The 26,213-nt window shown below is 43.1% G+C and overlaps 1 protein-coding gene across 1 annotated transcript in view; it reads left to right on the top strand.

The window, feature by feature from the left end:
- The window catches only part of EDNRA (endothelin receptor type A), a 132,530-nt gene that overhangs the window by 5,452 nt on the left and 100,865 nt on the right, over positions 1-26,213 (top strand). Inside the window, exon 2 of the mRNA XM_030191670.1 lies at positions 12,956-13,421. Coding sequence (XP_030047530.1) covers positions 13,011-13,421 — 411 coding nt within the window. The 5' untranslated portion in view covers positions 12,956-13,010. The remainder of the gene's footprint in view (positions 1-12,955; positions 13,422-26,213) is intronic.

Below are 26,213 nucleotides of genomic sequence, written 5' to 3'. Positions count from 1 at the left end.
AAAATTTGTAAATTGAAAATGAATCAGAGAAAATATTTCTTCACTTAATGTATAATTAAATTCTGGAATTTGTTGCCAGAAAATGTAGTAAAAGTGGTTTGCTTAGCAGGGTTTAAAAAAGGTTTTGCTAGCTTGCTAAAAGAAAAATCTATAAGCCATTATTAAAAATGGACTTGGGGAAAATCCAGTGCTTATTTCTAGGATAAATAGCATAAAATGTATTGTACTGTTTTGGGATCTTGTCAGGTACTTGTGACCTGGATTGGACACTGTTGGAAACAGGATGCTGGGCTTGATGGATCTTCGATCTGTCCCAGTATGGCAATAATTGTGTACTTATGTATGCCTAACAATAATATATACTGAAGAGAAAACTCCTTATGGCAACTGAGCAAAATAAAAACCCCTCTTTCAAATTACTGTAATTTTGAAATTACGTTTTCAGTTTCCCCTTGTCAATGAAACTCAGGACTTGGATTGGCCACTGCTGGAAACAGGATGCTGGGCTTGATGGACCTTTGGTACTGTATGTCCCAGTATGTCAGCAGTTATGTTCTTATGAGTGGAGTGGAACAGGTAAACATGAATCACTTGTTTACTTTTTCCAAAAATACTAATAGGACCAGTGGGCATGCAATGAAGCTACAAAGTAGTAAATTTAAAACGAATCAGAGACAATATTTCTTCACTCAATGTGTAATTGAACTCTAAAATTTATTGCCAGATTTCTTCACTCAATGTGTAATTAAACTCTAGAATTTGTTGCCAGAGAATGTGGTAAAAGCAGTTAGCTTAGCGGGGTTTAAAAAAGGTTTAGCTAACTTCCTAAAAGAAAAGTCCATAAGCCATTATTAAGATGGACTTGGGGGAAATCCACTGCTTATTTCTAGGATAAGCAGTATAAAATGTGTTGTCCTGTTTTGGGATCTTGCAAGGTACTTGTAATCTGGATTGGCCACCGATAGAATCAGGATGCTGGGCTTGATGGACCTTCGGTCTGTCCCAGTATAGCAATGCTTATGTTCTTATGTTCTTATTTATAAATGCATGCTAACTTTTTAATGCAGAAAACCCCTGTTAACAGTGCAGAGCCCTCAGTGAACGAAATGGGATGTGCACCAAGTAATGTGAGTTTTCTACGTTAAAAGCAGCCTTAATTCTTTGCTTAATCTTTCTGGCCTTAGATCCAGGACCCTGAACACATCCCTTTGTTTTGTTTCTAAGGTAGTCTGAGGCTCTTATCTCCTTGCTGTCTGAAATGCATTATGTCAAGGACTGGAAGCATTCCTCCACAAGCTGCAGATAGCCAGAGGATTCTTCTGTTCCGTTTTTTTTGGTGGGAGTTTGTTTTTATAATGAATGGTTAATTACAGAGATACCCACAGTCTGATCTAAGTTGCTGAAACAGTCCCGAGGCCTGAATCAGACTGCTTGTACACAGTGGTGTAGCAAGGGGGGGGGGGGCGGGAGGGGCGGTCTGCCTCGGGTGTCAGCTCGGGGGGGGGGGTGCTCCCTGCCAGCTCCCCCCCAGGTGCAGCACGATGGCACTCCCCCTCGGCGCATCAACACCCCCCCCCCCCCCCGACCAGTGCCTACCCTCCTCAGCTCCCTCCGGCTCCAACCAGCTCCCACACCCTACCTTTAAAGAAATTTCGGAAGCCGTGGAGAGGCGAGGCGCTGTCTGTCCCTCACGCTGTCTGTCCTGTCCTTGTGGAAATAGGAAGTTGCGTCAGTGGAGGGCGTGACAGACAGCGTGAGGGAAGGCCCGATGACGATCCACGCTTCTTTTACATGCAGGCATGAGGCGCTGCGCCTCGCCTCTCCACGGCTTCCAAAATTTCTTTAAAGGTAGGGTGTGGGAGCTGGTTGGAGGGAGCTGAGGAGGGTAGGCACTGGGTCGGGGGGGTGTTGATGCGCCAAGGGGGGGTGTCATCGTGCTGCACCCTGGGGGGGTGCGACGGCGAACCACCCCGGGTGGCAGCCCTCCTTGCTATGCCACTGCTTGTACAATCATTTGTTGGTTTGTCTCTTGATGTTATTTCCCAAAATCAGGCCTTCTCCACCCAGTCCTCAGGACACACCAAGTCCCATCAGGTTTTCAGGATATCCACAATGAATACGTATGACATAGATTGGCATACCAAGGAAGAAGCGCATGCATGCCAATCTATCTCACCGTAGCTCAAAAAAGATATAGTGGAATTAGAAAAGGTACAGAGAAGGGCGACGAAAATGATAAAGGGGATGGGATGACTTCCCTATGAGGAAAGGCTGAAGCATCTAGGGCTCTTCAGCTTGGAGAAAAGGCGGCTGAGGGGAGATACGATAGAGGTCTATAAATAATGAGTGGAGTGAGACGGGTAGACGTGAATCGTTTGTTTACTCTTTCCAAAAATACTAGGACTAGGGTGCATGCGATGAAGCTACAAAGTAGTAAACTTAAAACGAATCAGAGAAAATGTTTCTTCAAATATATTAAGTTATGTCCAATAAAAAAGGTATCATCTTATTTTCTTTTCCATGTTTTATTTTGTTTGATTTCTATTGATAACCTTTAAGAGTGGACTAACACGGCTACCACACCTCTCTACTTCAATCAACATGTAATTAAACTCTGGAATTCGTTGCCAGAGAATATTGTAAATGTGGTTAGCTTAGCTGGGTTTAAAAAAGGTCTGGACAACTTCCTAAAGGAAAAGTCCATAGACCATTATTAAATTGACTTGGGGAAAATCCATTGCTCATTTCTGGGATAAGCAGCATAATCGGTATAATTGAAAAACGATTTTGGACGTCCCCAACTGCACTCCGTCGCAGGGACAGCCAAAGTTCAAGGGGGCGTGTCGGAGGCATAGCGAAGGTGGGACTTGGGTGTGCCTAACACTTGGACGACCTTGACCCATAATTGAAAAAAAGAAGGACGCCCCTGACGAGCACTTGGACATTTTCACCCGGACCTGTTTTTCTTACGACTAAGGCACAAAAACGTGCCTGAAATGATCAGATGTCCACCAGAGAGAATCGGGGATGACCTCCCCTTACTCCCTCAGTGGTCACTAACCCACTCCCACCCTCAAAAAAACATCTTTAAAAATATTTTGTGTCAGCCTCTATGCCAATCTCAGATGTCATACTCAGGTCCATGACAGCAGTATGCAGGTCCCTGAAGCAGTTTTAGTGGGTGCTTCAGACAGGCGGACCCAGCCCCATCCCCCCCTACCTGTTACGTTTGTGGAAGAAACAGCGAGCCCTCCAAAACCCACCAGAAACCCACTGTACCCACATCTAGGTGCCCCCCTTCACCCGTAAGGGCTATGGTAGTGGTGTACAGTTGTGAGTAGTGGGTTTTGGGGGGCTCAGCACACAAGGTAAGGGAGCTATGTTCCTGGGAGCAATTTATGAAGTCCACTGCAGTGCCCCCTAGGGTGCCCAGTTGGTGTCCTGGCATGTGAGGGGGACAAATGCTGGCCCCTCCCACGACCAAATGGCTTGCATTTGGTCGTTTCTGAGATGGACATCCTTGGTTTTGAAAATCGCCGACGATCAGAAACATCTATGTTTAGGGACGACCAAATCTAGGGACGACCAAATTTAAGGATTTGGACGTCCCTGATGGTATTTTCGAAAACGAAAGATGGACGTCCATCTTGTTTCGAAAATACGGGTTTCCCTGCCCCTGGATGGGGACGTTTTGCGAGGACGTCCAAATCGAAACGTGGACGTCCCTTTCAAAAATGCCCCTCAAAGGCTCCCAGCTCTCTCTAAATGAAACAGGGCATTAAACTATGTCGCTTTATTTGGAATGGGGAGGAGGGGCCATTGGGATTCTAATCAAGTAGATTTGTGACTATAACATACATACATAATTGTATATAGAGATAGATATATAGATAGTTATGAATCTGCAGCAATAGCAACCAGAGCCTGAAGCAGCACAGGCCACTGCCTCAAGGTTAGGTAGCAGGAAGAACAGAGAGAGTGAGGGAAAAGGTGGAGCCTAGGAAACGGATCCTCAGCCTGGGCCAAGTTTTGGTCACATTCCTCTCCTGGAAATCACTTTCATTTTCCATAGACAAGGCAGGATGCTGGTGTACTATTTACCTGCTTTATTCGCAATTTCAGGTGAACGCTTCCCCATGGGCTTCAAACTAGCATTTATCATACAGCCCCTTGTGTAACTTAATTCAAAGTACAATTTCTAGCGGACAATGCATATTCCTCTAACCACTGCTGTTCTGGCCCTCCGTGGTACCATAGGAGCCGACTCTGGGTGCTGTGGGTGCTTGAACACCTCTAATGTTGAGAAAAATCCTTGTATGTGTCCAGGGAGGGGTTATTTCCATTGGACTTAGCACCCCAATAGTTGGCTCCTATGCATGGTACAGACTACAGTCTATAGAATTGTTTTGTGCCATTAAACTTTAGTATCACCTTCTCAATTGTTGACCACAGCCCCTGGATTGTCTGTCTCTACATATTTACAGATCTTAGCCTCTCAATGTTATTGTATTAATAGGGTATTCCTTGGGTCCCTGATTAGTTACTTTCCCAGCAAACATACAGCTCTTTGGCACAAACTTAAACCTGGGTATATTTCTAATGGCAGTAAGGTTATCTCTAGTCACAAAAGAGAGGGTAACAGCATACAAATATAAACAGAAACACGAAAACCGGGCCTTCAGGAATTAGAAAAATGTTAAACTTTTATTCAAGCAAAGACCCGACACGGGCCGTGTTTCGGCGTTCAAGCGCCTGCATCAGGGGTCAAAAAAGTCCTATAGGTCTGCTTCAGGAGTCTTACAATAACTGTATCAGAAAGAGGCTGTTGGGTGGAAAAAAGCAAGGACATTTCCTGTTTTCGATTTCGAGCATGCATCCCGTTCTTTTGCACCTCGGTCCTGGATGTTATGCTGACCCTCCAGCTTGGATTGCATCTTTTTAAAGACCTCCATGCTTTTTTTTCATCCCATTTAATTCACATGTCAAATTGGAGGAGGAGAATGTTCTTGCCTATTGCTATTTCCTGCTTGAATTTGGTTAGGAGAGTGAGTAGTACTGTTTCGGTGCTGTGTAGGGGTCAAAATCCTGATTGTGACTCATGTAGTATAGTGAATTTGTTTATGTAGTCATTGAGTTGTTTGGTCACCAGTCCTTCCATGAGTTTGACTACTAATGGGATAGAAGCTACTGGGCAGTAGTTGATAATATCATTTGGGGTTTTTTTTCTTAGTGTCTTTTGGTATTGGGGTAAGCAGGATGTTGCCTTTTTCTTGAGGGTATGTTCCCTGTTGTAGCATGAAGTTTAAGTGGGCTGTGAAATCTATTATGAAGCGTTGGGGGGCAGATCGTATTACGTAGCTGGGGCGGGTGTCCAGTTGACAGTGGCTGTTTGAATATTGTTTAATCGCCTAGGTAACTGTGTCAGCGGTGAGTAGAGCGAAATTGGTCCATATTCGGTCAGCAGGGTATTCACCAGGGGTTGGGTCTAGACCATTAATGAAGTTTTCAATGTCCATGTTGTTCTGAGGTAGGGTTTTGCATAAGTTTATGATTTTTTCATTGAAATATTTAGCAAGGCTGTCTGCGGATGGGATGTCAGTATTGGTTGTGGTAACCAGTGTTGTGTCTAGTAGTTTGTTCACGAGATGGTATTTTTTTTTTTTACATTTGTACCCCACACTTTCCCACTCATGGCAGGCTCTATGCGGCTTACATGGGGCAATGAAGGGTTAAGTGACTTGCCCAGAGTCACAAGGAGCTGCCTGTGCCTGAAGTGGGAATCGAACTCAGTTCCTCAGTTCCCCAGGACCAAAGTCCACCACCCTAACCACTAGGCCACTCCTCCACTTCGTGCTTTTGTAGTCCGGCCCAATTTTCGTTTTGTAGTACGACCTTTTGGTCTGTTTTATTGCGTATTTATATTTCTTTTGTAGTTGTTTCCATGCGTTTAGATTATCACCTAAAATATGCCCATTGGCATCTACACCTGCTCCAAGGCATGCCTAAGTGTCAACTAAATGCTCATTGGGACCTAGAGTTTGGAACAGTGATTGAGAAGACAGTTTTGTTTACCTTTCTGCAGTGGCGTAGGCGGGGGGGGGGGCGGTCCGCCCTGGGTGCACGCCGCTGGGGGGTGTCGGCTCCACGCTGGTGCACTGCCCTCTCTGCCCCGGAACAGGTTACTTCCTGTTCCGGGACAGAGAGAGCAGTGAATCAGCGCGGAGCCGACACACCCCAGCAACGTGCAGTCGGGGCGGATCGGCCCTCCCGCCCGTCCCTCACCACAGGTATGCGCTCCGGGGGGGAGGTATGCGCTCCAGCGGGAGGAGGGTGTGCCGTGCTGCACCCAGGGGGGGGGGGGGTGCGCAGCGGCGACCCGCCCCGGGTGTCAGCTCTCCTCGCTACGGCTCTGCCTTTCTGGCATTGAAAATCACTTCACAAATCCCAAAATTTGAATTTTATAGCTTGGCTCCTTAATTGGTACCCCTTGGACATGCTGCTTTATAAAATTTTGCAATACAATAACAAATTTCTAATTCAGCCCAGTGCAGAGTATAATAAAAGGAGACCAGAATAACTCTTAAGAATTACAGTAAAATAACAATACATGTCATCATATTCAGTTTAGAAATTTATGAAAAAGGAAAATTTTCAGATTTCTAACCCCCCCCCCCCCCCCCCCCCCCCAAAAAAAAAAAAAAAAAAAAGCCATATATTGAATTTCTAACCTTAAAGCAGAAGGAGCAACTTTCAACACAAAGTTCCCTGATAGGGGAGTGTGTGAAGAAGGAAGTATTTTCTTTCATTTAGGGCTCCATTTACAAAGCCATGCTAGCAATTCTGATGCAGCAAATGCGACGAAGCCCATAGGAATTGAATGTGCTTCATCGCTTTTGCCACACCAGAATCGCTAGCGCTGTTTTGTAAAAGGGCCCCTTAATATCTGTCATCGATGGAAAATGTAATAATCGAGCTTCTTTAAAGTGTGTAGCCCTTCTAGGCTCAGGGAAAAACAGCCAACACAGAAAAATAACTTGGGGCAAGATTGAAAAAAATTCTGTGAGTCATTGTGCGTAATTTAAACCAAGCTTGAGCAGGAAGCCAGTTCAATTCCCTCAGTAGAGAGGTGGCTTTTTCAAACTTTTTAGCTCCAAACTTGCGTGTGTAAATATCAACACTTATACAATAGAAGGTGAAAATTCCACACCATACAAGCCTGTAAATCCTGACATTTACCTGTGCAGAGCCCTGCTTTTTTTCCTTAAATGTGTCTCTTTGTAAAATGGCTATTCTCACTGGGGCCGATCCAGAAAGCCACATGGTAAAACCACAGGTGGATGTCTGAGTACACAGCTTCTGCCACGAGAGTAATATCATGCCACATAGAACGCTAAGTATATGCTAATTTTATGTGCACAGAACTTGTACAGTAATTGGATGGAGCCTGTCGGACACATGAACGCACATGCACATAGAGGGTTGCAAGCGACGTGACCACATCACACCATTTTTGCAAAAACTTCATTGGCTACCAGTACAATACAGGGCTAAATTTAAAACTCTATGTCTGATCTTCAAGGCCCTGAAAGGAAACGGCCCCGAGTATCTGAAGAATAGGATGATCCTCCACACACACCACCAAGGACACTAAAGTCCTCCCAAGGACTTTCACTAACTATACCCTCTCTAAAAGACATTACACGATGTGATACCCGCAAGCGAGCCTTCTCTGGAGTATCCCCCACACTCTAGAATGCACTGCCTGAAAGGCTCCGCTTAACACAAGACTATCTCTACTTCAGGAAGCAGGTGAAAGCTTGGCTCTTCAACCAAGCCTTTAATGGAAGATGTAACTAACTTGTTAGTCTCACTCACACACACAAGGATTGACTCGGGCTGCACATACTGCAGCGGGACATGTTTATCCACTCCTACCCTAGCTGAGATAATATTTAACCATCTCTCTGACCTCAAGTGCAACTTTCTTCAAATCAATCACCTTACTTTCTAATTCTTCCTACTTTCTTACTCATCTATATGTTACAACTTTGCCTTACCCCTCACTACCAATTATAAAGTTCTCTAATTACTACTACTACTACTACTACTACTACTTAACATTTCTATTGCCTATTGCTCATGTTTGATCTGTTCTTACTGTACACCGCCTTGAGTGAATTCCTTCAAAAAGGCGGTAAATAAATCCTAATAAATAAATAAATGGTTTTGTGGAAAGTGTGGCTTCTCGTCAGCATGTCAGAACAAAAATGGAAGTGACATCATACATTGATGCCTCTTCTTCTGCGTATAAATAGCCTCACAAACATTTCTTGTACATTAAGGGGTCCTTTTACTAAGCTGCGTCAGGCATCTATGCGTGCCCAATGCGTGCCAAAATAGAGTCGTCCCCCCCCCCCCGGCTATCGCGTGGCTCTTGCAGTAATTTCATTGTTGGCGTGCATCCAATACGTGCATCTGAAAAATAATCAGACGCGTGCCAAGTGGTATTTGATGCGCGTAGGTCATTACCGCCCGGTTACCATGTGAGGCTTTAACGCTAGGTCAATGGCTGGCGGTAAGGTCTCAGACCCAAAATGGACACACGGCAATTTTCATTTTGCCACACGTCCATTTTCGGCAAAAAAAATTTTTAAAGGCATTTTTTGGCAGATGCGCTGAAAATGATTCTACACGCGCCCAAAACATGCTTCTACACTACCGCGGACCATTTTTCAGTTCACCTTAGTAAAAAAAAAACTAAATTTTTTGAGGCTGATATTTATGTGCGGGGAACAGGCTGTTTTTGTTCCAACATTTGCACAACCTTTGTCACCTCCTGTCTGTCTTTTAAACTTGTTGGCACTTCTGGTTGCAGAAGAAGACAAGATTGGCAGTTTAATTTTAAAAACTGGCTTTATATCCTTTCTACTAACCCTTCCGTACTGCCCCAGACTTTGTAAAAAAAAAAAAATGGGTTTCACATTCTCCGTGCATCAAAATCCACTGTTCCCTTCTTTGCATAAATACAGAATACTTAATAGCCTCGTGACCGTCACTGTTCCCTCTAAGCCAGTGGTTCCCAAACCTGATCCTGGAGGCATCCCAGCCAGTTTTTCAGGATATCCATAATGAATATTCATAAGAGAGATTTGCATGCATGTGAATATTCATTGTGGATATCCTGAAAACTTGGCTGGCTGGGGTGCCTCCAGCACTGATTAGCACAGAGCACGCCCACTCTCTGACCCTAGAGCATACTGATCCCAAAATTACTGTGGGACACCTGAGTGTGTGGCCCACAGTAAGGCATCTTTAACTGCAGTAACCATGCGTTAGTGATTAGCACAGCTTAGTACAAAGACCCCTAAGTAAGTATAATAGAGTGTCTGCGCTATATACTCAATTACACTGGCTGCCAATAGAAGCCAGGATTTTGTTTAAGCTTTACTGTATTTATTTATTTATTTATTTATTTATTTATTTGTTGCATTTGTATCCCACATTTTCCCACCTATTTGCAGGCTCAATGTGGCTTATATTGTTCCATAATGGCAATCGCCATTTCTGGAATGAGAGATACAAAGTGGTATTGCATTAAAGATCATGATTGACAGAGTAGATCAAGCAGTCAAGTTGATATTTGGAATGAGAGATAAAGTGGTATTGCCTTGAAGTTCATTCGTGGTAGAGTAACCTTGGTAGTCGAGTATAGAGAGTTCAGTTTTATCCAGTTCTGGTTTGAGTTTCATTGTCTGGTATTTAGGATGGGTCATTGTGGTATGCCTTATTGAACAGGTTGGTCTTCAGTGATCTCCAAAAGTTAGTTAGGTCGCGCATTGTTTTCATGGCAAGTGGTAATGCATTCCATAGTTGTGTGCTTATGTAAGAGAAACTGGATGCATATGTTAATTTATATTTTAGTCCTTTGCAGCTGGGGTAGTGGAGATTCAGGAATGCGCATGCTCATCTTTTAGTGTTCCTGGGTGGTAGGTCTATGAGGTCTGACATATAGACCGGGGCCTCACCGTAAATGATTTTATGAACCAGAGTGCAGATTTTGAACGGGTAGATGTGAAGCGTCTGTTTACGCTTTCCAAAAATACTAGGACTAGGGGGCATGCGATGAAGCTACAATGTAGTAAATTTAAAACGAATCGGAGAAACTTTTTCTTCACTCAACGTGTAATTAAACTCTGGAATTCACTGCCAGAGAATGTGGTAAAGGCGGTTAGCTTAGCGGAGTTTAAAAAAGGTTTGGACGGCTTCCTAAAGGAAAAGTCCATAGAGGGTTATTAAATGGACTTGGGGAAAATCCACTATTTCTGGGATAAGCGGTATAAAATGTTTTGTACATTTTTTGGGATCTTGCCAGGTATTTGTGACCTGGATTGGCCACTGTTGAAAACAGGATGCTGGGCTTGACGGACCTTTGGTCTGTCCCAGTATGGCAATACTTATGTACTTATGCTACTATTCGAGAATCTGAATGGAATGTTGCTAGTCTTTGGGGTTCTACATAGAATGTTGCTATTGTTTAGGTTTCTGCCAGGTATTTGTGACCTGGATTGGCCACTGTTGGAAACAGGATGCTGGGCTCGATGGACCTTTGGCCTGTCCCAGTATGGCAACACTTATGTATTTAGGATTCCGAATGGAATCTTGCTACTCTTTAGGGTTCTAAATGGATTGTAGCTATACACTTTGAAATTCTGCATGGAATCTTGTTATTCTTTAGAATTGTAGAATCTTGAAACAGGATGCTGGGCTCGATGGACCTTTGGTCTTTCCCAGTATGGCAATACTTATGTACTTATGTAACATAATACATTCTTTAAGTGGGAGCCAGGGTAGTTTTTCTCTTAGGGGTTTGGCGCTTTCGTATGGCTCAAGGAACCACAGACTATTATGCACGATGCTTTATTGTAGCCTCGACTTCACCACAATGTTTTGCAGCAAGTTATAGCTCTCTCAGCTGTACCAGTCAACTTTTTTCCAAAGGTCTTTTTTCAGATCATCAGTGTATGACTCAACTTCTTTCCAGAGTTTTACTCTTTAATACAGACCATACAGACTTCTGAGGCAGACCTGTGTCAAGTCTACAATAAACCTTTGTGCATAATAGTCTGTTGTCCTGGTTCCTTCAGCCATTGGTCCACTTCCCACTCTCTTTCCACTGTTGTTTCTCGTGAGATTTTGCTGTTCATTCACCTCGGTGGACTCCTTCTCCTTAAGCTTTATTGTATAACATTCATAAATGGATCCATACCTCAACATGGGGCTCTTTTACTAAACTGCAGTAAAAGGGGCCCTTCGCTAATGGCAGCTGTTTTTGCCGCACACTGAGGCCCTTTTTACCGCAGGTAAAAAGGTTGAAAAAAGAAATAGCCATGCGGTAAGACTACACTTACTGTGTGGCCATTCGGGGGAAGCCCTTACCACCACCGATTGAGCTGGCGGTAAGGGCTCCCACACCAGGGACGTAGCTAGGTGGGGCCACGGGGGCATGGGCCCCCACAGATTTAGCCCTGGCCCCCTCTACGCTTGACCCCACCACCGCCCTGCCCCCACCACTTTCGATCCCCCCTCACACTGCCGCCGACCCTCCCCCATCGCCGCCACCAGGTACCTTTGCTGGCTGGGGTCCCCAACCCCCGCCAGCTGAAGTCTTCTTCAGCGCCAGTCTCCGGCGCCTTCGCTGATCTGTTTCTTTCAGTCCTGACTCTAGACGTCCTGTGTACACGTCCTGTATGTAACCCCATTCAGGATGTGCATGCAGGATGTCAGGAGTCAGGACTGACAGAAACAGATCAGCAAAGGCACCAGAGACCGGTGCTGAAGAAGACTTTGGCTGGCAGAGGTTGGGGATCCCGTCAGCAAAGGTACCTGACAGCGGCAGCGACGAGGGAGGGTCGAAAGTGGCGGTGGGGTCAGCGGGGGGGGGGGGGGGTCGAAAGTGGCGGGGGTTCAGCGGCTGTGGGAGGCAGGCTAAACTGTGCCCCCCCCCCCCACCTCAGGCTCTGGACCCCCCTCCTCCCGAGGTCTGGCTACACCCCTGTCCCTTGCTAACCCGATTACAGGTAAAAAAAAATAGGGATGTATTTTCCCTAGCACCGGAAATGGAATCGCTGGGGGTGGACCTACTGCCAGCATCCGTGTTGGGCTGGATTGCCGCACAGTGGGTTTATCACGCTTTGTAAAAAGGCCCCTATATGTATAAGTTAATTTACTTTTCTTCTGCTGGCGACAGACATTCTACCTGTAATAAATTAATGTTACATTTTCCGAATCCTAGAGGCATTACACTTAAAAAAAAAAAGGTGTCTCATCTTTTGCCGATTAGGCTTCAAAGGCTTGCAATTTATTACACATTAAGGGGCCCTTTTAGAAAAGGGAAGTAGGGTCTACCGTGCGGGTAGCGCATAGGAAAACAGCTCTACCGCCGGACAAGCCCAGGCACCATGCCGTAGTTCTGTTTTTAGCGTACACCATTTCCCGTGCTAGAAAATCATTTTTATTTTCTAGCACGGAGGCGGGGAGTAGGCGTTCCCGGCAGCACATGATCATTGCCACACACTGCCCTAGCTGCTTTGGCCTTTCCTCATAGGGAAGTCGTCCCATCCCCTTTATCATTTTCGTCGCCCTTCTCTGCACCTTTTCTAATTCCACTATATCTTTTTTGAGATATGGCGACCAGAATTGAGCACAATATTCAAGGTGTTACTTACGTATTGTAAATGATCAGTTATTGTTTGACTTAATGCTCTCACTGATTGTAAACTTCCTAAGTACTTCCTAGTTTCTTTCGTTGTTACCACTTAAAACTACTAGCAGAAAACAAGAAGCAAATGTATCTTAACTTGGATATCTCTTTTCCTGCCAGGAACGTATGCAAAATTCAGCTTTGAACTAATAGATACATATGCATACACATTCATATTTCTTTCTGCCATTTTAGGTTTGCAACTTGAAGACTACATTAACAAAGGAACCGCACTTCAGTTTGTTACAAGATGGGATCCTTGTGCCTGCGGATTTGTTTCCTCCTCGTGTTTGCTGGAATAGCCCTCAGCAATAGACTAAAGGGGCATTACACGAACCTAAATGTCTCCAGAGAAGATTTCACCAATCTCAGTGGGAACACAACTGCCTTTGTTGTCTCTACCAATTCAAGCAGGACGTCGTTCTCCCACAAGAATGTAAGCTTCTGCCTTCACAGGAGCAAAATCAATCAGGTTTTCAAATATGTTAACACAGCCATCTCCTGCACTATTTTCATCGTTGGGCTGGTCGGGAATGCAACTCTGCTGAGAATAATTTATCAGAATAAGTGTATGCGGAATGGCCCAAATGCACTGATAGCTAGCCTGGCGCTCGGAGACCTTATCTACATTGTCATTGATATCCCCATCAACGTCTATAAGGTAAGAAGCAATGTCAAATACAATTAGGCCTTTCAAAGGTGCCAGTTCTGCAAACTTGTGATTTATTGCCTGCAGGGATGAGAGTCTCCGAGAAGAAAATAATTGCATGGGATATATTAGAAAATATTTCTTCACAGAAAGGGGGATGGGAACATGGGAGGGGAGGCAGGTCAAGAGGAGGTGAATGAAGCAAAAATAGTAACTGATTTCATGAAAACCTGAGGCAGGCAGTGGGATTCTAGCTGTGAGGATGTGACAGGAAAATCAAAGATCAATTATAGACTACATAACACTAGAAAAGGAAGAAATTTGAATAGAGTGTATGGGCCCTACACTCTTATCTGCCAGCATAGAATAGATGTCTATAAACATATTACAGTTCAAACTCCTCTTATTGACCTATAAGTGCATTCACTCTGCAGCTCCTCAGTACCTCTCCACTCTCATCTCTCCCTACATTCCTCCCCGGGAACTCTGTTCACTGGGTAAATCTCTCTTATCTGCACCCTTCTCCTCCACCGCTAACTCCAGACTCCGTTCCTTTTATCTTGCTGCACCATATGCCTGAAATAGACTTCCTGAGCCGGTATGTCAAGCTCCATCGCTGGCCGTCTTCAAATCTAAGCTAAAAGCCCACCTTTTTGATGCTGCTTTTAACTCCTAACCCTTATTCACTTTGTTCAGAACCCTTATTTTATCATCCTCACTTTAATATTCCCTTATCTCTTGTTTGTCTGTCCTAATTAGATTGTAAGCTCTGTGGAGCAGGGACTGTCTCTTCATGTTCAAGTGTACAGCGCTGCGTACGTCTAGTAGCGCTTTAGAAATGATAAGTAGTAGTAGTAAACAGCATGGCGAATGGTCCAGTGATAAGTACCAGAATAGGCCAAAACCCAAAGAAAAAAAAAAACTTTCAGAAATTCTGTTCTTTCTCGTTAAAGGTTTGCTCTTTCCTAGTTGTCCTTACAGCTGTGGAGCTAAGAGTACCATTTGCAGAAATATTTATCATCGTATCAAACAGCATTAAACAACAGAAAGTTAGCACGTATTTAAAATGTAGTCATCCCATAAATCATAGTCATGTGATTGTTTCGTAGATCCACTTAACCATGCTGTATGTGAGGGATAGATCACTGTAACCCCCCGTGTGATCACTACAGTTACATAGAAAATATTGCATGTAACCACTCATCAGTATTTTTCTAAAATGATTAAACTGGATTGTATAACAGTGATCCTGTGACTCAAGCTATTGGTTTTGCTAAATGAACCTAATTTGCCTTAAAAAAAAAAAAAGTGGGATTCAAATGGCTCCCAGGAGAAATACTTTAAGATCATCTAACAGTGTAGTAAATTTAAAACAAATCGTAGAAAATATTTCTTCACCCAACGCATAATTAAACTCTGGAATTCGTTGCCGGAGAACGTGGTGAAGGCGGTTAGCTTAGCAGAGTTTAAAAAGGGGTTGGACGGTTTCCTAAAGGACAAGTCCATAAACCGCTATTAAATGGACTTGGGAAAAATCCACAATTCCAGGAATAACATGTATAGAATGTTTGTACGTTTGGGAAGCTCACCAGGTGCCCTTGGCCTGGATTGGCTGCTGTCGTGGACAGGATGCTGGGCTCGATGGACCCTTGGTCTTTTCCCAGTGTGGCATTACTTATGTACTTATGTAACCGAGCACTGATGGAGAAATGGCCACTCTGCTAAGCTATTAGAGTCTGAATAGCTTAATAGTTATTCATAGGTTAGTCCCCATATTCATTAATTCACACCCAATGATTTTTAAACATCAAAAGAATGGATTGTTCTACTTTTTGAACTATTAATGGCAGAAACTCAAATTGCTGTGTTTCTATATAATTTCCTATCATCAGTATGATGGATTGAATGAGTTAGGGTGAAATGTTTCCCTACCAGTGTACAGCACTGAAGCATATCAACATGCTGAATGGAGGAGTGGCCTAGTGGTTAGAGCACTGGTCTTGCAATCCAGAGGTGACCGGTTCAAATCCTGCCGCTGCTCCATGTGATCTTGGGCAAGTCACTCAACCAAACTGTCATTTTGGATCTGTTGTATCTTAGTTTGGACTCAAGTCTCCTCTGTTTGCTACCCAAATAGCATTTTTGTATTTTCATGCTTTTTGAAATAAAATGCGTGGGGTAAACATAAAGGAATCCTGTTCAGAAGCAATGGATCCATAGAAGCTTAGCAGAGATTGGGTGGCAGAGCCAGTGATGGGAGGCGGGGCTAGTGGTTGGGAGGTGGGGCTAGTGCTGGGCAGACTTTTACGGTCTGTGCCCTGACAATGGCAGATACAAATCAAGGTAAGGTATGCACAAAAAGTAGCACATATGAGTTTATCTTGTTGGGCAGACTGGATGGACCGTGCAGGTCTTTCTCTGCTGTCATCTATGTTGCTCACGTTACATATATATTTATATTTATTTATTTACTATATTCGTAGCCCACCTAGGCAGGGTACAAGTGAACATACACAAAAGTAAAACAGACATACATAATGCTGATTAACATCTTTCCTGTCATGCCATACATGCATAAATGTAAAGAACACTAAGGAAACCAAAAGAAAAAAAGCAACACTGGGCTTTCAAGACTAGGACAACAGGAATACTTTATTAGCCAGAGACCCGACACGGGCCGTGTTTCGGCGCCTGCCTCAGGGGTCTAATGATAAAAACATATAAATATATCAATAAAATAGAACACACAATATAAATAATAACAGCATATTATTATATATGTCCACATTTATGTATACATATATACACATATATACATCCAAGGCTATAGGGGCTGATCATGTTGATATACTCTTTGGAGGCATATATTATATAGTGGTCATAATAATATATGCCTCCATATGGACATATATGCTTGTCTTTATTGATAAACATATTTTCTTAAAAATTCTTTAAAAATGATTAATCTCAGAACGATTTACATACAATATGCATACAGTAAGTCTCTCATTACATGTCTGCCTATATCTTAAAATTGGTTGGAGCTGTTTCTATCATTATTATATGGTTGCTAGTGCACTGTAAATTTATACAAGTTATTAAATCAATATGTCTGTCTATTGAATTTTTTGTAACATGAAGGTCTTGTTGTCAACATAACACATTATCAATATATCTTAATTTAATTTTATATATTATTTATGTCTGCAATTAACACGATGCTGTTATTATTTATATTGTGTGTTCTATTTTATTGATGTATTTATTTGTTTTTATCATTAGACCCCTGAGGCAGGCGCCTTGTTGGCGCCGAAACACGGCCTGTGTCGGGTCTTTGGCTAATAAAGTATTCCTGTTGTCCTAGTCTTGAAGGCCCAGTGTTGCTTTTTTTCTTTTGGTTTCTCTGATTGTATACTGTATTACCCTCTCTGTCTGTATTATAAGAACACTAAGGAGAAATGTCTAATTTTAGCCATATTTTTAAATACAATTATAGTGAAGGTGCTCAGAATCTACCGTAGGCTGAATCACCAAGATGTCAAGTCATTGCTTTAGTTCCTGGAACCGCATGAAATTCTTCAAAGTCAAATCAAGCTGCCAGATTGAAACAAAAAAAGTTCTTCCAAAGTGCTCCCAGTGATACAATGTTGCAAATTCAGTGCTTGCAGCTTGATTTCACTTTGAAGAATTTCATCCGGTTCCAGGAACTAAAGCAATGAATGACATCTTAGTGATTCAGCCTACGGTAGATTCTGAGCACCTTCACTATAATTGTATTTAAAAGAATGGTTAAAATTAGACATAAATACAAGGCAAACCAATAGTAACAAATACCCATAGGAAACAGAGAGTGGGGTTAAATGGGCAGTATTCACAATGGAGAAGGGTAGTTAGTGGGGTTCCTAAGGGGTCTGTGCTAGGACCGCTGCTTTTTAATATATTTATAAATGATTTAGAGATGGGAGTAACTAGTGAGGTAATTAAATTTGCTGATGACATTAAAGTTATTCAAAGTCGTTTACTTGCGACAGGATTGTGAAAAATTACAGAAGTATCTTACGAGATTGGGAGACTGGGCGGCTAAATGGCAGATGACGTTTAATGTGAGCAAGTGCAAGGTGATGCATGTGTGAAAAAAGAACCCGAATTATAGCTGCATCATGCAAAGTTCCACGTTAGGAGTTACAGACCAAGAAAGGGATCTGGGTGTCGTCGTCGATAATACACTGAAACCTTCTGCTCGTGTGCTGCTGCGGCTCGGAAAGCGAATAGAATGCTGGGTATTATTAGCAAAGGTATGGAAAACAGGTGTGAGGATGTTATAATGCCGTTATATCGCTCCATGGTGCGACCGCACCTTGAGTATTGTGTTCAATTTTGGTCGCCGCATCTCAAGAAAGATATAGTGGAATTGGAAAAGGTGCAGCGAAGAGCGACTAAAATGATAGCGGGGATGGGACGGTTTCCCTATGAAGAAAGACTAAGAAGGCTAGGGCTTTTCAGCTTGGAGAAGAGACGGCTGAGGGGAGACATGATAGAGGTATATAAAATATTGAGTGGAGTGGAACAGGTGGATGTGAAGCATCTGTTCACGCTTTCCAAAAATACTAGGACTAGGGGGCATGCGATGAAACTACAGTGTAGTAAATTTAAAACAAATTGAAGAAAATGTTTCTTCACCCAACGCATAATTAAACTCTTGAATTCGTTGCCGGAGAACGTGGTGAAGGCGGTTAGCTTGGCAGAGTTTAAAAAGGGGTTAGACGGTTTCCTAAAGGACAAGTCCATAAACCGCTACTAAATGGACTTTGGAAAAATCCACAATTCCAAGAATAACATGTATAGAATGTTTGTACGTTTGGGAAGCTTGCCAGGTGCCCTTGGCCTGGATTGGCCGCTGTCGTGGACAGGATGCTGGGCTTGATGGACCCTTGGTCTTTTCCCAGTGTGGCATTACTTATGTACATCTGTAAAACCAAATAAAAGAAGAAAAAGAGCAACCATGTTACAGACTCCACAGCAGCAAACACTGTAGCCAGTCATTTTACAGCAGAAATAATCACTCCAGGTTGAAGTCAATCCTAGAATCGAATCGAATCATAACATTTATATGCTTAACCTCAAACTGGCTCAAGGCAGATCACAGTAAAAATAAGAGCAATAAGTAAATAATAAAAGGGCTATAGTCCCAGAAAATACACTTTCAGTACAGACAATCCAGCTAACGTCATTTCAAATAAGCTTTAGAAAATTACTGTTTTTAAATGGTATCTGAAGATAACATGATTGTCAATTTCTCTCAGATTGCATGGAAGCTCGTTCCATAGTGCAGGACCGCTACCTGCTTTAGATCTTGATCTAGTAGCTGTTTTCCGACACTGAGGGCTTGATGCATCAACCAAACATTAAAAAATCTAAATCGTAAAAGTGCTTAACGAATTTGAAACAACGAAGAATGCACAAAAAAAAAAAAAACAGCTCAGAAATGTTCGGTGCGGTATTGAACAGTACACTGTATCAAGCGTTCGTTATCCCCGTCGTTAATTTGCTCCTTAAGCATGCGCAGAGCAGCCACAAACGTATTAAACCTACGTAGGTTGCTTACGTCAGACTGGGGCGTGCGAGGGGGGGATCCCGACCTGCAAGCCTTGTAGCTGTCTGATCTAGCAGAAGAGTGCAGTTGAAGATAACTCTAAAAAGAACGACCCTCGTAAATCCCCTTTTGTAACAAAAGACCTCTTTGCAGCTTGTTTACAGTACTGGGGAAATTGGCTTTAGGGGATAGCAGAGAGTGTTAATTTTCAAAGCTGTGGGAGAAGGGGAGAGACAGGATTTTTAAGCCGCAGGGAGAAGCAGTATGTTTTGTTTTGTAATGATGCAGGGGAAAGCGGAGAGCCACGTGTTTGTGTTTGTATCTCACTTTTCTTTTTAAACATGCTGGCTTGGATTTTTATGGTGCAGGGGGCAGCGGGGAGATGATAGCTCAGGCCTTAACGACAGGTCTGAGCACACGTAAAATTTCTGATGGTAAATGATTCGTTGCAATCATCGGTATGGTTAGTGCATTCCGAATTGTCCACATTTCAATGGTAGTTTCTCCTTTGCATTCCGTTTTCGTTAGCTGCTTGCTTCGTAGGAAAAAGGCCTTTAATGCATGCAATGGTTAGGAATTTCCTTCGTTAAAGGGTTGTTAGAGGGTCGTTAAGGTTTAGTGCATCTAGCCCTGAGAGTTAGAAGGAATTATTTGCTAGGTTGAATGTAAAGATCTTGTTGGGGAGTACAGAAGAATAAATAAACTGAGATATTCTGATGCAAAGCCATAAAGGGGCCAATTCTATATATGACACCTAAAATTAACGAGCGTTAGGCAATTACACCTAAGCATATTCTAAATACCATGCATAAATCTATGCATGGTATTTAGATTACGCTTAGGCATACTTCATGCAACTAAATCTATGCATGTCCATTTATACCAATGAAAAGCTTGTGTAAATCTGTTAGTCTGGTTGTGAGCCCTTGAGCCCAGACCGAGGCCTAGTAAGGTGTTAGGCCAAGGCTGAGGGTGGGCCAAGCAGGCACTACACACTACCCCAGCTACCAAGCCCTGTATACACACATGCAACAACCAACTTGCACCTCTAGAAAAGGGAAGATAGGGCAATCAGGCAGGCCTCACGGTCGATCAGGAACCCAGTTACTCAGAATTCAAACATGCAGGCCTCACGGCCTAACTGGAACTGACTCATACATAGGAAGGGGAGAGAGAGACTAAACAAGGGGTCCCCATGGGGACCAGAGCACCAGCAACACCCCTGGTGCTGTCAATCAAGGAGAAAGGGAAGCATACACAGAAACATGTCAAGCCATACCCCACCGCACACAAAGAAAATGAGGGACTGCAAAATAAAGATACTATCCGTAGAGACCCTCAGTAGGCAGAGCAGGGAAAAATCTGCAAAATGGAGTGCGGAGCCACACACACACACCCCGCACAGAAAGGGACAGTGCTCAACAATACAGGAGGTAGATACAGCAAAGAAAGGACTGACACAGTCACAAAGGGAAGATGCAGTAAACAGACAACTGCCAGAAGCCGGGAAACTCTGCAGGCAAAGGGTTAAACCAAGCTCAACACACACACACAGCTGCCAGAGGCAGGAACACAGCAGACAATGGGTTAATCTGAAGCACAAGGAAAGAGCAAACAAACAATCCCCACAGAGAGAAACAAAGGGTCCCCCAGGCTGCTACAAGAGCAGAGCAGAATACAAACAGCACAAAGGAAACTCAGAAGGAATGGGAAGCTAAACAAACCAACAGGAACAGAACGAGGTAGGAACTGACCACACAGCACCACAGCCAAACAGAAAGAGAATCCCAGGTGCAGTGTAGAGAGATAATTAGACACACACTAGGAGCAGCAGGCAGACAGGGACAGAGCAACAGAAAATTACAAGCAAGAAAAGGAGTAATCAAACTCCACAAGAGGACAGAGCTAAAAGCTCAGACAGAGCGCAGGTAAGGCTTCAGCAAAATAGGGATAATGCCAAAGCAGGGGTTGTAGGAAAAGGTAAGCTTAAGTAGATTAGACTGACATCAGCTCAGCCCTTGACGGGGCCAATCAGGAGCGGTTCCAAGCATACCCTTGTCTGATTAGCGGAATTCTAACAGAAGCATAACAAAATCCCTGCGTGTAGATTTATGTGCACTAGCCCATACTTTATAACAATGTGCACAGAATTTGAAACACCCACATTTCCATGCCCCTAAGCATGCCCCTTTTTGCCTGCGTGCATTAGAATTTAGGTGCAGTACATTACAGAATATGATTAGCAATGTACACACGTAAATTCTAATTTTTGCCAATTAGTGCTTGTTATTGCTTGTTAAGAGCTGCTAACAATGTTTAACATGCACTAATTTTAGCAAGCGCTAAAAATGCTAGTGCGCCTTAGTAAACAGGGCCCAAAGAATTTTATGGACAAAAGAATCTCCACCCCTTCTCTGGCCCTCAAAATGTCAAGCAGTTGTTTACGATCTTTATTTTTTTATTCATTTGAAAATATTTCTGTCCCACTTATCTGCTACAATTCGATCTCCACTACTCCAGCTTCCACCTGTCACATACAAAGAGCTTATTATACACAACCAATGTCACGTTTTCAAAGCAGGAACTGGGTTTTGAGCCCTTGGGCCACTGCCGAGGAGCGGCAGTGGCAGGCAAAACCACCCCACGCTAGAGACAGGGCAAATCTCAGGCAAGCAGTTAGGCTTCACCTGCACTTGGCCACTTTTCACCCAGAGTTGAGCTCTGGGCTTCAGGTGGCCGGCAGGACTTGCTGGACAGGGTAGGACTGGATAACAGCAAGGCAGCACAGGGACTGAGGGTCAGAGGGGAAAGGGAGGAACATGGGCAGCAAGGCAGGAGACTGGGCAAGTAAGGGAAAGCTAAAGGGCAGAACAGAAAGCTGCAGAACAGCCACTAAACAGGGAACAAACACTGACTAACAAGACACAGAACTAAAAGCTGCAAGCAGCCCCAAAGCCAGAACACAGACAAACAGAACTAAACACAGAATTACAAACAAGAAACCAGGCAAGGAAAGCAAGCAAAACCTAAACTAAACTAAACACAGACTAAGTAGAAACAGGCAAGAATCTCAGGCAAACAATGGACTAGCAGAAGTGCAACAAGCACCAACAAACCAGGGCCTTAGACGCAATGCAAAGGCAAGCAGAGAGATTTCAAAATGGCTAATAAGCCCTGCAGCAGCTGAGGCTTCAGCTGCAACAATCACCAGGCAGCTACGGGTGCTGTGCAGGGCCAAACAAGACAGACAGATCTAGCAGCCTGGAAGATCCGGACTGGACTGGGCTAAAGTCTGGACCGGGTAGGAACAGCAAGACAGTCTATGGCAGTTCTTAGCAGCCACCGGTTCTGGCCACCAGAGGACGAGGTGAGCACAGACGTGACAACCAAGCCACACAATTCTATCGTACCTGCTCTGACCCAAGAGACAAAGATACACACCTCAAAATCCTGACTGAATCCTTCAAACAGAAAAGGATACAACCCCATACAATCTAGAATTGGAAAAACTAAGAAGAATCATAAAAGATCTACAGCCACTACTCCAGGAGGATGAATTACTGAAAGAGATATTCCCAGTTCTACCAATTCTGGCCTCCAAACAACCACCTAATCTGAATTAATTAATTAATTTATTTATTTATTTATTTATTTATTTGTGATATTTATATCCCACCAATATCCCAAACAAGTTTGGGTTCATTGTGGCTTACAATAAACAGTATAGGATCCTTCTTATCTGTTCCCTTCTCCACTACTGCCAACTCCAGACTTCGCGCCTTCTGTCTCGCTGCACCCTACGCCTGGAATAAACTTCCTGAGCCCCTACGTCTTGCCCCATCCTTGGCCACCTTTGAATCTAGACTGAAAGCCCACCTCTTTAACATTGCTTTTGACTCGTAACCACTTGTAACCACTCGCCTCCACCTACCCTCCTCTCTTCCTTCCCGTTCACATTAATTGATTTGATTTGCTTACTTTATTTATTTTTTGTCTATTAGATTGTAAGCTCTTTGAGCAGGGACTGTCTTTCTTCTATGTTTGTGCAGCGCTGCGTATGCCTTGTAGCGCTATAGAAATGCTAAATAGTAGTAGTAGTAGTAGTAGTAGGATACATAACAAAGAATAACGCATAAGAAAGTAATTTGTTGTAAGAATCTAATTTTGCAATACAATATCATAAACATACTGGGATAGCTGTGGATGTTTAACATTTAGAAAATCTATTATGAATGAAAAATTGTACATGAAATAAAGAGAAAGTCACACATCCCTGCAATGTACCAAGCTGCAAACTGTGCCAACACATACCACAGCATCCCATAGCTACTCACTTAGGAAAAGCATTCAACATAAGGGGATCCTAATCATCTTCAAATGTAGTATAAACCATTCATAGCAAAAAAAATGTGAAGAATGATGATATGTTGGAGAGACAGGCCAGATGCCGAAAACAAGAATCAACTTACACGATGCCATATTAAACATCACAGAGCTAACCAGGGTGACACTTCTGTGAGAAAACACTTTGCAAGACCAGAGCCTTGCATCAATGACTTTATGGGGAGAATACTAAAAGGGCATTTTAAAACAATCCAGAAACATAAGACCTTTGAAGTTAAAATGAAATATTTTGATACCCAGATGTGAAACGTAAAAGCATTCCAATGCCAGTCTCATGGGGAAAGAAAGGAGTGGGGTGTGAAAAACAAGGAGAGAAAGATGGGTGATCAGAGGGTGACAAAGCAGTATCCTCCAAATTTTATAACCCACAAAAAGCAGTAGCCTGCAAAGGGCTCCCGTTGGCTGCCCCGAGTTGGGCGTCATTTATAGAATAATGCTTAGTGCCGGGATCTGTGCCCAATTTTGGGTGTAAGGATTTATACCGCCTATGACTACACCCTCTTTTTAGTTGTACGCTAAAAAATTTACATACACATCGTTATAGAATAGCGCCTAGTAAGATGCATGCGTAAATTAAAATTGCACCCTATTATTGGCACTAATTGACTCATTACTTAGTTTAATTGTGTGCACAAATTAGGAATGCGCCCAAACTTGCATGCGCAATTTTGAGCGCCATTTAGTTTCGTTTATTAACATTTTCTATACTGCCTTTGCTAACTTAGCAGATCAAAGCGGTTTACACAAATTAAAAAAAACAAAAGAAACGGAAAGGAACTACAATATTCATATAGGAAAGAATAGAAACACTGTCCGTACAAGTTGACGGCAGGGATAGACATGGGAACCTAAGCATAGGGAAAGGGAGTGGGGGGTGGGAAGGGAGCAAAGAAAGGTGAGGTAAGGAACTCCTGAAATGAGGAAGGTTCAAAAGACACCCGACTAGATGGAACCAAAATGTAACGTAAAAAGCCAAGTCTTTAAGGCTACTTTAAATTTTTCATAGGATGGTTCACCTCGAATCTCCTTCAGGAGCGAGTTCAAGTTGAAAGGAGCAGCAAAATACAAGGCACAGCGGCACGTGGCTTTTAAGCTGGCCTTTTTCAGTCCGGGAAGGACCAACCGATGGTCATTAATTGAGCATAGAGTACTAGTGAGGGAATGAGGAATGGTAAATGTTGAAAGATAACATGGAAGACGTAACCGAAAGGCCCTGAGAGAAAGTTTGAACTGGATTCTTTGCTCAACAAGAAGCCAATGGTGACTTTTAAACAGGAGTAAAGAATGTTCGAAATGTCGAGCATAACAGAGAAGACGTATAGCTGTACTTTGTAGTGATTTAAGTTTTCTAAACTTATTGATATTGCAATAGTCAAGCCTTGTGATTAGAAAGGACAATATGAGAGAGTGAAAAGAGGGGGAGTTGAAGTACTCAAGAACAGAACGCAACTGACGCAAAATAAAGAAACCAGTTTTGCAAATTGTAGAAATATGTTGTTCAAAGGAAAGTTGGGAGTCTAGAATAAACTCCAAGTATCCGAAGGAGTTGACTGTTCCCATTAGACGGAGGGAGGCGGTAGGAATGGAAGGGCCACTCGTAAACCAGCAGGCTACCGTTTTTTGTGGGTTTTATAGTTTGGACTCCGAGGATACTGCTTTGTCACCCTCTGATCACCCATCCATCTTTCCCTGTATCTCACCCCCCCCCCCCCCACTCCTATCTTTCCCCGTGAGACTGTCATTGGAATGCTTTTATGTTTCACATCTATATTCTGATATATGTCATCATTTGCTCATTTCTGATCTGAAGAAGAAGGTATTGTCTTTGAAAACTAATCAAAAAATGTATTAAATTAGTCCAATAAAAAAGGTATCATCTTCTTTTTTTTTCTGTTTTCATTCTCTTCATTGCTTTTAAAAGTTTACCAGCAGTGTTATTCAACATCTTTTTGCTACCCTTATGCCAATCGCTTAACTGCTTTAACATCCAATTCAGACTGTACACTGATGGCATTCAGTTTTTGATACCATTCGCTAATACCTGTACAAACTACTTTTTTTTTTTGTTACATTTCTACCCCGTGCTTTCCCACTCATGGCAAGCTCAATGCGGCTTACATATTGTATACAGGTACTTATTTGTACCTGGGGCAATGGAGGGTTAAGTGACTTGCCCAGAGTCACAAGGAGCTGCCTGTGCCTGCCGTGGGAATTGAACCCAGCTCCCCAGGACCAAAGTCCACCACTCTAACCACTAGGCCACTCCTCCACTAGCAACATTCTATGTAGAAGCCTGCCCTTGCAGCCGCGCAGGCTTCTGTTTCTGTGAGTCTGACATCCTGCACGTATGTGCAGGACGTCAGACTCACAGAAACAGAAGCCTGCGTGGCCGCTTCTACATGGAATGTTGCTAGTGGAATAGCAACATTAACATTCCATGTAGAGTCTCAAATAGTAGCAACATTCCAACTAGAATCTCCACTAGTAGCAACATTCCATGTAGAATCTGAAATAGGGAAAGGAAACTGAGACTTGATATGCTGCCTTTCTGTGGGGTTTACATAGTATATACAGGTACTTATTTGTACCTGGGGCAATGGAGGGTTAAGTGACTTGCCCAGAGTCACAAGAAGCTGCCTGTGCCTAATAATCTGAGTCTGATAAAGCAATGTACTCATTGCTGGATGAAGGCAAACTGCCTAAAATTAAATGTTAATATAACGCAGATCTTATTGTTATCTACTATTTACTATTACTATTACTATTTAGCATTTCTATAGCGCTACAAGGCATACGCAGCGCTGCAC

The sequence above is a fragment of the Microcaecilia unicolor genome, chromosome 2 (genome assembly GCF_901765095.1).
Source record: "Microcaecilia unicolor chromosome 2, aMicUni1.1, whole genome shotgun sequence".
Taxonomy (NCBI): Eukaryota; Metazoa; Chordata; class Amphibia; order Gymnophiona; family Siphonopidae; genus Microcaecilia; species Microcaecilia unicolor.
The sequence above is the reverse complement of the archived record's forward strand: the minus strand, read 5'-3'. Positions and strand labels throughout refer to the sequence as shown.